The sequence below is a fragment of the Babylonia areolata genome, chromosome 19, assembly GCF_041734735.1.
Source record: "Babylonia areolata isolate BAREFJ2019XMU chromosome 19, ASM4173473v1, whole genome shotgun sequence".
Classification (NCBI taxonomy): Eukaryota; Metazoa; Mollusca; class Gastropoda; order Neogastropoda; family Buccinidae; genus Babylonia; species Babylonia areolata.
Genome location: NC_134894.1, coordinates 17,090,003 through 17,104,412, shown reverse-complemented (window position 1 = coordinate 17,104,412; position 14,410 = coordinate 17,090,003). Strand labels below are relative to the sequence as shown.

Below are 14,410 nucleotides of genomic sequence, written 5' to 3'. Positions count from 1 at the left end.
ATCCAAGTAGCTGCTAGAACCTTCTGGGGAAAAAATACAAAACGCATAGTCATGCGACGATGCTGAAAAACAAAGGCTCTAACCGAACAAAAAACAAACAAAAACATAACACACACACACACACACACACACACACACACACAGACAATCACGCACTTTATAATTTCCCTTTTAGGGATCAATCTTAAGGTTTCCTGTTAGGAAAATCAACACCACCTTTTTTTTTTTCTTCTTCTTCAGCGAAAATTAATAAGGGGCTTTGGTGAATTTTTTTTTCCTCCTCTTGTCTCTTTGAACAACTCTGGGCGCTGTTGTCCATTCTCATTAATTTGTGGTTGCTCAGAGCTGTCCTTCGAGTCAAGCAATGCACTATCGAAGTCTTTATTTATTCTTAGGCCACCGTGGATATAATGTCTCAACTTTTTGCATGCTTAAAAACTGTACAACGTTGTTGACAGTTCGTTCAGTTAAAAAAAAAAAAAAAAGGAAAAAAAAAAGAAAAGAAAAGAAATCACAATCGTTCCTGTTGAAGCCCATTCTTTGGTAAAGCTTCTTGTTGAAAATTTTCCGTGTGAATGTGTGTGTGTGTGTGTGTGTGTGTGTGTGTGTGTGTGTGTGTGACAGACAGAGACAGAGACAGAGACAGACAGAAAGAGAGAGAGAGCAGGGGATGGGGACAGGGTGGTGTAGGGGGTTGGGGGGGTGGGGGGTGGGGGCCAGAGATATGAACACACAAGTTTTCCAGCCGAATTCAAAACCAGCCACAATCATATCTCGAAGATGGTGGGTTCATCTTTCGATGAAGGCTTCTTCTTGTTTCTTGGCACGATTCGTGTATATCATTCAGCGTACACAACAAGCCAGTGTTTATTCATGTATTTATTTATATATTTTATATTTCGTTTAAGTTAAAATCAAAGACACGTTTAATATCATATTCTATCAAGCATACAATCATATATTTCACCACCAGAAGAAAACTATTCTGTCTCTGTCTGTTCGCGAGTGTCATATTCACAGTTTCAGTTTCGAAGCGTGCGGATTGATCGCTTCACAAAAAACGTTCACACAAAAAGCGGGGGAAGCTTTTTTCTGTCCTTTCAACCTCCCTCTTCACGCATCGCTTCACGGAGCACAACCACTTCCTTCAGTCTGGACACTGTTTCAGCAGTGAGTGCGAGTGCTATCACTCTTCCAGGTTTTTTTTTACTGACCAGGCACCACAACAGACGAATGAAATAGCCGATATGAACCAAATTTCACATTTACGGGGGAAAAAAAAAGAAAACAAGAAAAAAAACAAAACAAAAAAAAAAAAAACAACCCACACAAGCTTTTTTCAGTCAGTTGTTTTACGCCATGCCAAAGGCCAGTGTGTCTGTTCATTGTTGTTTTACGCCGTGCCAGTGGCGAAGTACGAAGTACGTATTTATTTCATTGCTGTTTCACTTCATGCCATTGAGTAGTGTCCATTGTCATCTCACGTTGAAACACGAAACGCACATGTTGCATCTGATGGTGGAGTCAAGTCAAAAATAAAACACACACACACACACACACACACACACACACACACACACACACACACACAGAGGGACTATCGAGCCGTCAACAGCGGTCTCATGGCAAGACCGTTTCAGTTTCAGTTTCGGGGCATCACAGCGTGCGAGCTGATCCATATACGCAACACGACAAATGTTCCACTAAAGAAAAAAACAAAAAAAAACAAAAAAACAAAAAAACCACCAACAAAAAAACCAAGCAAACAGAAGAAGCTGATCTGTGACCTACGCATAAACAAAACGCACTGGTCAGGCCTGAGAAAGATAACAAGAAACATAGCAGCATGAGGAAAAAACAACAAACAAAAAAAACAAAAAAACAAACATCAACAACAACAATAACAACAACAAAAAACAAAAAAATAAACACACAAAAAACACCTGCGACTCGCTCGAAGCGATGGAGAGAGGAGAGACAGTTTTCAGCCAGTGAGTTTCAGTTTCACTTCCTGTTTCAAAGAGGTGTCATAGCTGTGTGTGTACTGATCCATAAATATAAGCTGCTTAAAAAAACTAATAAAAAAAAGAAGAAAAAAAGCAAAAAAAAAACGAAAAGAAAAAAAAAAAAAAAAAAAAAAAAAGCAGCTGCCTGACCGACTAAATACACCCAACACGCTGTCCAGGCTTTGAGTGCGATCAATAAAAAAAATCAAACATACAAACAAAGTTACATACATTAAAAAAAAAAAAAGGGGGACTATCGTAGAATCAGTCACTTTAGAATTCGCCCTCACCCCTTTATTAGTCTTATGGCAAGACAGCAACATGAAAAAATAAAATAAAATAAAATAAAATAAAAACGCGAAGCTAAGCGGGAAGTAGATGGAAGAGACAGCTTTTCCGGGAAACCCAGCTAGTTGAGAACAAGAACAGTGATGATGAGCTGAATGACGAAGCTGCTTCAGTTTTTTTTTTCAGTTTCAAGTTTCAAGGCGGTGTCAAAGCGTGCGAAGTCATCCATATACGCTGCACCACAAACATACACACACAAAAGGTGCCTCACTTCACAAACGGGGATGGATGAGTCCACTTCACAAGTATGGGGGGGGGGGGGTCAGGCTGGTGGAAGAGTCCACTTCACAAATGGCGGGGGGTGGTGGTGGGGGGGTCAGGTTGGTGGAGGAGTCCACTTCACAAGTGAGGGGGGGACAGATAAGCTGAGGAGGAGTCCGTTTTGCAGCAGCCGTCACTGACGGCATCGTCGTCCAGGTCCGAGGTGCTCTCCATGTCCTCCACCTGCTCCTGCTTCTTCTTGGCCGTCGCCATCTCTGCCGCGTGCTTCTTCCGCCACTTGGTGCGCCGGTTCTGGAACCACACCTGCAACACAGGTACATCGACACGTTATTAGACAGAGTGTAGGGGGCAGGGGTGGTGTGACGGGGTGGGGTGGGGGTTCTGGAACCACACCTGCAACACATGTAGAACGACAAGTTATTAGACAGGGTGTAAGGGAGGGGAGGGTTCTGGAACCACACCTGCAACACAGGTAGACTGACAAATAACTAGAATGTAAGGTGGGGGTAGGGTTCTAGAACTATACCTGCAACACAGGTAGATCGACAAGTTATTAGACAGAGTGTAGGGGAGGGTAGGGGAGGGTTCTGGAACCACACCTGCAACACAGGTAGATCGACACATTTCTTTATTGTAGGGGAGGGTAGGACGATGCAGAATGGACGGCAAAACCACCAGCACAGACCCAGTCTTTGCCGGAACAGCAAACAGGGGTCCCAGAGCACACCCCGCGGTGGAAAACTGAGACTCATACCTTACTGAAAACGTAAACTTTTAAAAGGAAGGGGTCGAAAAGGGCAACAGAATATGCAACTGGTACAAAGCTAAGAATGGAGGAGGCGTCGTGATGGAATAAACTATGCGTTGGATTTCCAATCCAGTAGTTCACCAGTAGTCAGGGTTCGAAACCAGGCCCGTTTGCGTCTGTGAGAAAGGCACTTGACTCCGATTTTCCTCACACCACCCAGGTGTGAACGGGCACCTGGTTTCGGTGGAGGAAGGTTAAATCAAAATGGGCGGAAGGAGAGGACGAGGTTGTATAGCTCTATACACAGTGGATTTCAATTCATCGCCCCTGTGGCCGTAAAAGGCTACGGAACCTTAATGAATCCTCTCTCTCTCTCTCTTTATATATATATATATATATATATATATATACTATAGTCTCACTATATATTATATACATGCTCTATCAGAAAAAAAAGAAATAAAGTGAGAAAAAACCTGATCTCTGACCTACGCATAAACCCAACACGCTGGTCAGGCCAAGAGAAAGATAACAAGATGATGGCAACATAAAAGCAACAACAGAAAGAACAAAAAAAACAAAAAACAACAACAAAAAAACAAAAAGACAACACACCTACAACTCGTTGTGTGTGTGTGTGTGTGTGTGTGTGTGTGTGTGTGTGTGTGTGTGTGTGTGTGTGTATATATATATATATATATATGTGTGTGTGTGTGTATGTGTGTGTGTGTGTGTGTGTACATACATATATATATATATATATGTGTGTGTGTATGTGTGTGTGTGTGTTTGTGTGTGTGTGTGTGTGTGTGTGTGTGTGTGTGTGTGTGTGTATACTTACATATATATATGTGTGTGTGTGTGTGTGTGTGTGTGCGTGTGTGTGTGTGTGAGTGAGTGAGTGAATGTAAGAGTTTATAAAGAAGTATATGCGGGACAACGCTGAAAGACAAAGCGTATGGTCAATCCAACACCAGTACAGCAAGACACACTCCACGGCAGTCGCGCCCTCTGCTGTTGTGATGGCCGCAGTCGGACACGACCGCCTGTCATTCTGCCGCGATCCCATGGATGGACAACTCTCTTTGAATGCGACTTTCCCCGCTGCCTTTCTCATCTACTGAAACCCAGGCCAACATGGATGGACCGCTCTCCTTCCCTACAATATTCCCTGCTGATAGTATATATGATAGTCGTGCTCGACTATGACCACCAGAACAGCAAAGGAGAGGTAACTGCTGTCCCGACTGTTTGGGGCTAGAATTTGATGACAGTGGAGAACGTCTTGCCCAAGTTACATCCCCACTCTCTCGACCAAGAGGGTTTTAGGACAGTCGGCGTACTCATCCTGAAACCAAGGCCAACGTGGATGGACCGCTCTCCTCCCCTGCAATGGTCCCCGCTGAACTCTCCTCCTGAAACCAAGGCCAACAGGAGAAAGGGCAGAAAACCTCTCCTGGCTCGGCACGTCCAGCGGAAGTTAATGGACCTTTCGCGCCGCCATTGTTGCTGAAATGGGGCGTGGGGGGTGACTTTTGAGCGCTTGGAGAGACTTTACAGCTCACAAAACTGCGGTCGTTTCCTCTTCCGAAGGGTTCGAAACTGCAGTGAAGATTTCTCCCAGTTTGCAACGTTACTGTCGTTTTTAAAACAACTTCGCTCTCATGAGCCTGGAGGGTTAAAAGAGACACCAGAAAGAGGGGAAAGGAGGGGGGTGGGGGGAGAGGCCAGGGTGGAGACTGGGGAGTGGGGGGGGGGGGGGGGGAGTGTGGAGGGAAGGAAGGAGGGAAGAAGAGAGGTGGGAGGCCACCAGAATTTTAAACCCTGGAGACGCCAGGTTTCCTGTCAGCGTCCAGCGAAAAATGTCATAAGTCTTGGGATGATGAGGTGCACTACAGTCTCGATCTTTTGTCTTTTGTATATTATTTTGTTTTGGATTTCTAATTCGCATAAAAAATATTCTTTTTGATCGTCGAGTTTATCCATAAAGTTGAGTCCGCGGGGGCTTCAGTGGCAATATAGATATTGTATCAGAATATTTATTTTCTTTTAATGTTTCCACGTTGATCTTGGGTGATGGCTTGCCCATAACCATGCGTTTGCATGCGTGTGTGTGTGTGTGTGTGTGTGTGTGTGTGTGTGTGTGTGTGTGTGTGTGTGTGTGTGTGTGTGTGTGTGTGCGAGAGAGAGAGAGAGTTCTCCCATCATTGAAAATTCAAAAAATAATATAATAATGACTGTAATAAAGGTATGTATACAGTGTTTAATCCTATGTAGAGACAAATCAAAACGTTTTCAGACCAGTCATTCACAGAACAAAATGATTCAGAAGGATTACAGACAAAACTTAAATATACATGTCAACAGAAAGCTTGAGAAAATGCAAACGGTTTCCCCTAACTCTCCATAACCCACCCCCCACCCCCACCCCCCACTCCTCTCATACCTTTTTATTATTTATCTATTTCTATATGGTAACATGAACATTAATACTTTAACTCGATGTCTGCAATAATAAGTATGTGTGACGGGACATCAAACACAATTACTCCTCCTCGCAGTTACAAAAAAAAATTACCTTTTGTTTGCCGGATTTTTAAAAAAAAGTTCACGATTGGGTAATTTAGCTACTAGTACGTAAAAAACAGCATCCAGCAAAGCTATAAATCATATCATAAAAATATAATGGGGATAAACATTGTAATAAAACTTGTGAAAAACAACATCTTTTTTCAAATTTTATTTACCACGTATTCCAAAACCAGTGTGGTTGGCTGGACGATAAACATCAATATTAAACCAAGTCAAATTTTGGCTACCAAAATTACAAATCATACAGGGGGGGTTCAGTAAAAGTCGAAAAAAAAGGAAAGCGCTTTAAAGGGGAAGCCAGGGAAAGGTGCAAAGAGAGAGAACGCAAGAACGCAAGATTTTTATTGTATAGGCCATATGACCCGTTACAACAGATCGTGCGGACAATGTCAGAGTGAGCCTTTGTTATAGTAGACTATGAACATAAGAAAGAAGAAGAAAAAAAAAGCATTAACGACGTCGGTTTGCATAATAAATGTGTCTTCCAATGTCATGGAGGCAATGCTTGTCTTGCATCAAATGCTGAAACCTAGTCATCGACGGATAAAGCGTGTATTTTTTTTTTAGGAATATACTTCTGTCGTAAGTCATTCAATTCTGTTCACTGCAAAGAGAGAGACAGAAGGAGAGAGAGAGAGAGAGAGAGAGAGAGAGAGAGAGAGAGAGAGAGAGAGAGTCGGAGAGAGAGAGAGGTCTATTTGCCACGTTTTCGAAAAAAAACTTACTTCGTGCACGCATAATTATGTTAGCAACCAAAACCACGATTCGTATAATGTGAAAGGATTTCGTTGATAATCTTACACAATAATTATTTTTTCTAAAATTACTCAGCTTCGGTTAATTTGTATTTTGTTGTTTTCTTTATCGACCTTTTTGGACACATGTCGGATACAGTTTCTCTTCTTACGTATAGACAATAAACCAGTCTTGAATCTTAAACCAAAAATGTAAATTAAAAAAAAAAAAAAAAAAAAAAGAAAGACAGAAAATTGCCTTTTAGTTGCCTTTTTGTTCTTTCGGACAGCTAACTTTCTTTCACATTATCAGGTAACTAATTTGACTACGGACTTCGTTTTAACGAATTTGGTGTGTCATATACGTGGAGATATAAACATTTTTTTGTGTGTGAAACTTTTTTTTTTCGTGGAGAATGAAGAGAGCTCATTAGGAAGAGAGAGAGAAAAAAAAAATCTGGGGAGAATGAATTGCTGAAATAGGAACAGTTGTTGGGAATGCAAAGTGTATACACGGTTTCGCTTTCAAGAAAGGGTCACAGCGTGCGGCCTGATCCATATACGCTACATCACGTCTGCTTTCGAAAAAAAAAAGAGCAAACGGAATGTGTTATTATTATTATTTTTTTAATATAATAATTTTTTTTTCACAACTTATTCACAATAAAGTGTCGAGTAAACGTTATTTGATATATGTAATAGCAACAATGAATCGGCGTTGAAAGATATCAAACTCTCTCTCTCTCTCTCTCTCTCTCTCTCTCTCTCTCTCATACCCCCGCACACACGTAACCAGCCCCCTCCCCCCCCCACACCCCCACTCACAAACGTCACGCATTAGAAATAAACACGCAAGCAGATTTATAAAACATCGCAGTCTAACTTAATCGAGAAATAAAACTTACAAGAATCTGGTCTGAACCAATATTCGAGGCAAGAAAATAATGGAAAGATGATTCATTCTATTCTGTTAATGCAAATGTTGTGTTTTGTTTAGGCATCTATCTGTCTACCTGTTTATTCGTCCATCAATCAGCCATTGGTGTTATCCAGAACGACTGCGCGCGTAGGATTTGAACATAATCTTTTCTTCCTCCTCCATTTCTGTTCTTGTTTTTTTTTGTGTTGTTTTTTTGCGTGTTTTGTTTGTTGTTATCAATAATACTAACAACAACAACAGTACTAATGATAATAATAATAATAATAATAACAACAACAACGACGACGATTATAATGATGAGGACGGCAACAACAACTGACGATAATAATAATAATAATAATAATAACAATGATAATCATAATGAAAATAATGATCATAATAATGAAATCAAGAAATAATAGTTCATGATCATTTCTTCGGTTATTTATCGATAGTCTTTTTTTAATGATTTTTTTTTTTTAAACATACGTCTATAAGCATGAATTGTTAAACTCTGAACTGAAAGAAACGCATTAAGAAAAAAAAAAGGGAAGCATTAGATAAATGTATTGTTGTTGTTGTTGTTCTTGTTCTTCTTTTTCTTTTCTTTTCTTTTTTTTTTACACCAAAACTCAACTCAGCTAAACTGACCAAAGGCAAGCGACGTTCCGGATGTTTATAAGAAAGGTAGAAACAAAAACAAAAAAAAAGGAAGAAAAAGAAAATAAACAAAAATGAAAAAAAGAAAGAAAGGAAAGAAAAGAAGAGAGAAAGAAAGAAAGAACAAATTCCGGTGATATGATTACGATAATGCTGGCATTATTATTATTATTATTATTATTATTATTATTATGACGATGATGATGATGATCATCATAATATTCTTTTTTTTTAATAAGCGGACTAATGGAAACTAACAAAAACAAAATATTTAGGCCTAGAGAATATTTGTGAAGCTTTTACAAGAAACTTCATAACAAAGGTGAGAAAATGCATATTATTATTGTTAGTATTATTATTTTGATTTTTTTTTAAAAAAAGGCTTTTCAGATATAATAATAATCCGTCATGTTCCCCTGTTCTTATCAGAGACAGCAACCAGAATTTCATACAGAAATCTATTGTGATGATAAAAAAAAAAAAAAAGAAAAGAAAGAAAAGAAAAGAAATACAATAATTCATACGAACTGCTTTCCGTGACTAACGCTGGCAACAGTTCTCTGGGTGGATTTTACTAACTAAATAAATTCCTTATTTTGTGAGGTTTATATTTGTACATGTTTGGGAAAAATAAAAACAAAAACAACAGTTTAAAACAAGGTTCTTTTTTTTTTTTTTTTTTTTTTTTGCCAAGACAAGTTAATCAGCTTTAATCGAATATTATTAAGTGTTGGAGGGTCTGTTGAAGATGCAACTAAAAAGTTCCCGGAACCATGCACATAAACTATCACATAATCATCGTTTGTTTTAGAAAATAAAAACCATAAGATTATCACTGAAAAGTTTGCTTGCTATATGCAAAAACTGCAGACAATTTAGGAGACGTTTAAAACGAGTTTATGGATGTTTCTTTGTGCTAAAAAGCTCATGGCACTTGTGTATATGCTGCTATGATACGGCATCAATCATGTTACCGCCACAAAAAAAAAAGAACAAAAAGAAAAAAGAAAAGAAAAAAAGCGCAGTGTCTTGCTCACTGCTGATCACATTTTCTCGACTGAAAACTGCATCGACACTTCATACCTATTTCAATCATTTGCCATCTGCGTATATATATACAGAGACAGACAGAGAGAGAGAGAGAGAGAGAGAGAGAGAGAGAGAGAGAGAGAGAGAGACAGACAGACAGATAGATACAGACATAGATATAGATATATTCAAATGAAAGTTGCGCAGAAGCCCTGATATGCCATCAGTGGTCGGCTGCACATGATTTGATTTGATTTTGAAATTTGCGCAGAATGTTGCGTTTGTATAGATTTTCTTTCTTTTTTAAATTTCTTTTTTTTTTTATCATATATATATATATATATATATATATATATATATATATATATATATATATATACGCACACACACACACACACACACACACACGAAAGGCATTACGGCAGATTTGGGACCTGGGAAATCGGAAAACAAAATAACATCTTCATCCCTAACCTACCTAGCGCCGATAAGGGTGTCAAATTCAAGGTCCTCAGAGAGTAAAAAAAAAAAGAAAAAAAAGAAAGAAAAAAAAGAAAGAAAAAAAAGTAAAAAGAAAAAAAAGAAATGAAGTTAGAAACTCAGAAATTGAAAGAATAAAAAAAAACAACAACACACACACAAAAAAAACACACAAAAAAACAACAACCCCCACTTAACAAATGGAAAATCACTGATCAAATAAAACTAATTAACCCTTTCACTGCCAAGCTTGCATTTATGTACAGGCGTGGTTGAGGACCCATGTCACTGAAAGGTGACCATTCATTGGTCTGTTATCCATGAACCTACTGTTCTTAATTAATGTTCGGTGGTAGGATAGGCCATATTTTCTATACATCGCAGGGGGAATCCCCAGCTGTTCTTTAGCCACTGTCTTTTCTGTGTTTATACCACAAGGGGATTTTGTACTCTAAACTGACTGGCGTGGAAACGTGGAGAGAGAGTGGGAAGTAAAATTTACACACACACACACAGAAAAACAGAGAGAGAGAGGGGGACATACAGACAGACAGACACAGACAAAGACACGAGACACAGGGATGTAAGGAATGGCGAAAAACCAACAAAATGATTTTCACCGGGTCTGTCCTCACAGTTTTACAGACTTGTCTCACAAAAACCCGGTGACTATCAAGTTATCATCAAAGGGGGACTGAACGAACAAGCCGGCTGTATTGAAGCACTCTGTGAACCGCTAAGGAGTTAGTTTACCAGGGCACAAAACACAATTGCACGTGCACAAGGCGTTTTGAACGCGCTGCACGGACTCTTCGCGCACACGATCGCTTAGTTTTTTTTGGTCTTTTCACAGTGATGAACGGGTCACAGGTGTTGCAGAGGTGTGTTCGCAACACGAAACACACACACACACACACACACTGACACACACACACACACGCACACACACACACGAATATATCCACATTTCATCCACGCCTTTTTTTTTGTGAACACCACTCATTCCGTCTTGAAGGAGGAAAAATGTGGATATTGCAATATCAAACACACACACACACACACACAAATACAGATACAGACAGACACAGATACACACTGACACACACAGATACACACACACACACACACACACACACACACACACAAACACACACACGGAGATACAGACACATACACAGATGCAGACATACACACACACACGCGAGCGTACACACACATACATACACACACGCGCGCGTACAAACACACCCACCCACACACACACACACACACACACCAAGAGCCCGGACTAGTCGCAAATCTGGCAGATTGGGACATACATGACAGAGTTTAACTAGTATTCCGCTGAACCAAAAATAGGTTTAACATTCCTACGGCTTTTTTTTTTTTTTACGGCAATTACAGCAGTGGATTCTTAAACCACTGTGCTTGACAAAGAAGGCGGGGGCCAAATCCGCTCCTTCTCGCCGTCTTAACCATCCCCAACCCGAAGTCAGGTACCCATTCACACCTGGGTGGAGTGAGGAAAAATCGGAGTAAAGTGCCTTTCCCAAAGACACGACACCAGAACAACACCATGCCGAAACGGGGCCTCGAACCCTGATCACCGGTGAACACTTGTGATTGGCTCAGAAGTCCCAACGCCTAAAACCAGCTCTGCCACGACGCCTCCTAAACCCACCATGCGGGTGGTGAATCATCCATGTTTAGTATTTTGTCACCCTCCCCATCCACTCCCACCCATATTGTCGTCAAACATCAGTAATCGATGTCCTGAACAAAGCACAACAAAGGAGAGAGAGAGAGACAGAGAGAGAGAGAGAGAGAAAGACAGACAGAGACAGAGAGAGAAAGGAAGAGAGCCCTGCTTTACCCCCCCCCCCCCCACACACACACAACCCCCTCCTCAACAAATACACACAAAGCCGTCCAGTATTTGTATGGGAGCAATGTTTTATCCGTATAATATTTGTCTTTCCAGGTGAGACATAATAGATAAAACCACAATGACTAGCATGAGCTGTGTGTGTGTGTGTGAGCGCGCGCGTGTGTGCGTGCGAGCGTGCATGTGTGTTTGTGTATGTGTGTTTGTGAATGTGTGTGTGTGTGTGTGTGTGTGTGAGTTATGGGGAGGGGGTGGGGACTGGAGGCGTGACGGGCAATGATCAGCCAGAGTTCCCACGCCTTGCTTGAGAAGCGGAGACAATCGGTCTGTTTATCACGCTTTCCTCTAGTCTTTCGACGGCCTTGTGGTTCTCACTCTTCGTCGACCACCAAGACTGTTGCTGTATGCCCGAAAGCAAGACCACGACAAATCAAAGCATGTTGCCTATCGTCCAGACGACGGCAAATGGGCCATTTTCAGGGCTGAACCAAAACAAGACATGACATGTTTATTCCAGAAACCCCCCGTGGCGGTACATGAAAATGTGACATATTTCATGTTCAAATGGTGAAGGTTTAAGGCCCTGTAGCCTTTTTACGACCATCCTGCGTGTCTATGGCTATGCACAGGAAGGCGGGGCCCAGTTTTCTCCTTCCGTCGTTTTAACCATCCCCACCCAAAGTCAGGTATCCATCCACGCCTTTTTTTTTGTGGGGCCCCCAACCTCCTCTTTTTTCCCACTTTTTTTGTGTGGGGCCATCCACACCTGGGTACAGAGTGAGGAAAGAGATCCCATGGCAACTAAGGGGAAATCTCTGTATAAAGAGAGCCACTGTGGTTGTAAAACAAATACATTTGTAGACAGAAAAAAGAGGGGTGGGGTAGACGTTGAAATGTGGCGACGCGCTCTCCTTGGGGAAGAGCAGCCCGAATTTCACATGGAGAAATCTGTTGCGGCAAAAAGTAATATTATGCAGTACGATACGATACATCCACCGAACAGAGAAAATTTAATGCGTGTTCCTTCCTCCTCCTACTCCTGCCCCTCGCTCCTTCCTGTATCGTTCCCAGGAGCCAGCTGCATCGCTCGGACGGAAGAGCCTAGTATGGTCGTAACCCGCTACAAACTGTGTGTAGTATGGAACTGACCAATGGCGTAGTTCGGTCAACGCAGGCATTTAGTCACGTGTAACTGTCAAAAAATTAGCAGTGCAACTGGCTCCAGGTCTCTCTCCTCACCCCCATCCCCACCCCCTTCCAATACCTGTGTCTGGAGTTACACAGAGAGTGTGTTGGTCGCTCTGTAATATCAATCCCTGCCATGAAAGACCCAATCGACTCGGTACACGTAACACTTCATCGCTTTTGTTTCCACACAGCGCTGCTGAAGCCATTGGCAGTTCTGCAACATCGACCAGGATTTTTTTTCTCTTTTTTAGACTGCTGGCCGACCGAAGCAAGGCAGTCGTCATTCGTCATTATCCTGCTTTGCTTGCAAGCGGCCCAAAGTGTTGGCTTCGCAAGCAAGCGGCCATTTGCAAGGCAAAAAGCCAGGGACCATAACTCTCCGTCACTCCCGACAAGCAGCAGACGACAGCTTTTTCCCTCCGCCGCGGTTTTTCCCCTGCGAGACATGGAAATGAGCGTTGATCGGCACAATTGAGGGAGTTATCGATTGGAATTAGCGCTAAGAGGGAGCGAGCCGCTAGGGAGCAATGCTCTCCGCGCAGTGGGAGTATTTTTTTTTCTTTCCTTTTCTATTCATGTGCATGAGCACATTTTCGTTTTGTAACGCTCTGACTAATAGGTGGAGAAGATTATTATTATCTCCACTGTTAATAGATGGAGGTTATTTTTATCTCCACTGACGTTATTTTGTCATTTGTTCGTATTGATCGTGTATAACTGCGTAATTATGGTTTTATAACTGTTATGTTGTGAGTGTATGATAAGATATTTTATTTATTACGGAAAGAATAAGCGGACTGAGAGATTCGTTTATACGATAGACTATTTGATTTCGAAAATTATTAGTTCGTTTATATGATAAGCTGTTTGATTTCGATGATTATAATTTCGAGTACATGATAGGCTACTTGATTAAGCTAATTAATTGTAAGCTCATTTACATGAGTGGTTACTTACTTTACATATAAATTTGCCTTCATCCTTAAGAAATTAAAAAGCATATCTTTGATGATAAAGTGCTGGCAGCGTGTTCAGTTTATCAAGAAGTGTTAAAAGTTTGGTGAGCATGATTATTTGTTCTCAAGATCATTAGAATAGATGAAAGCGGGTCGTGCTGTTTTGGAAGGACTGGAATGAGGAGAGGAATGGTGTAAAGGAGAGGGGGGTTGGAGGTGTGGGTGGAGGCGGGTGGGGGGAGATCGTGACGTACTCGACGATCAGTCAGTGCCTGAATTTCCGCACGGGACAGCTTGCAATTAACTTCACTATCCATTAACCTTTGGGAGTGCTTTCGATTCCAGTTAATTGTCCACTGTTCAGTAATACGTTTGTACTGAAACAACAACAACAATCTACAGTCCATCAACTAAAAGAAACAGTGATGATAAATGGCCTGGTAAATCATACAAAAGTTTATTAAGAAAGAGGGACACTATAGCAACAACAACAAGGTACAAACAAATACAACAAAGTTAACGTGACAGGAAAAGGGAAAATTTTCAGCCAAGAATTTCTTGGAGAAGTGTGGGTGATATTACTATGGAAAAAAATCCATAAAAAAAAACAACTGTACGAACTCCCGGCATCCCCACAAGTCGA

General features: G+C 41.1%; 1 protein-coding gene across 1 annotated transcript in view; it reads right to left on the bottom strand.

Annotated features, from left to right (window-relative positions):
• Positions 1–2,693: 2,693 nt before the first annotated feature.
• Positions 2,694–14,410, bottom strand: part of LOC143294110 (homeobox protein Nkx-6.2-like) — a 34,225-nt gene continuing 22,508 nt past the window's right edge. Inside the window, exon 3 of the mRNA XM_076605543.1 lies at positions 2,694–2,879. Within this exon, the coding sequence (XP_076461658.1) occupies positions 2,694–2,879 (186 nt within the window). The remainder of the gene's footprint in view (positions 2,880–14,410) is intronic.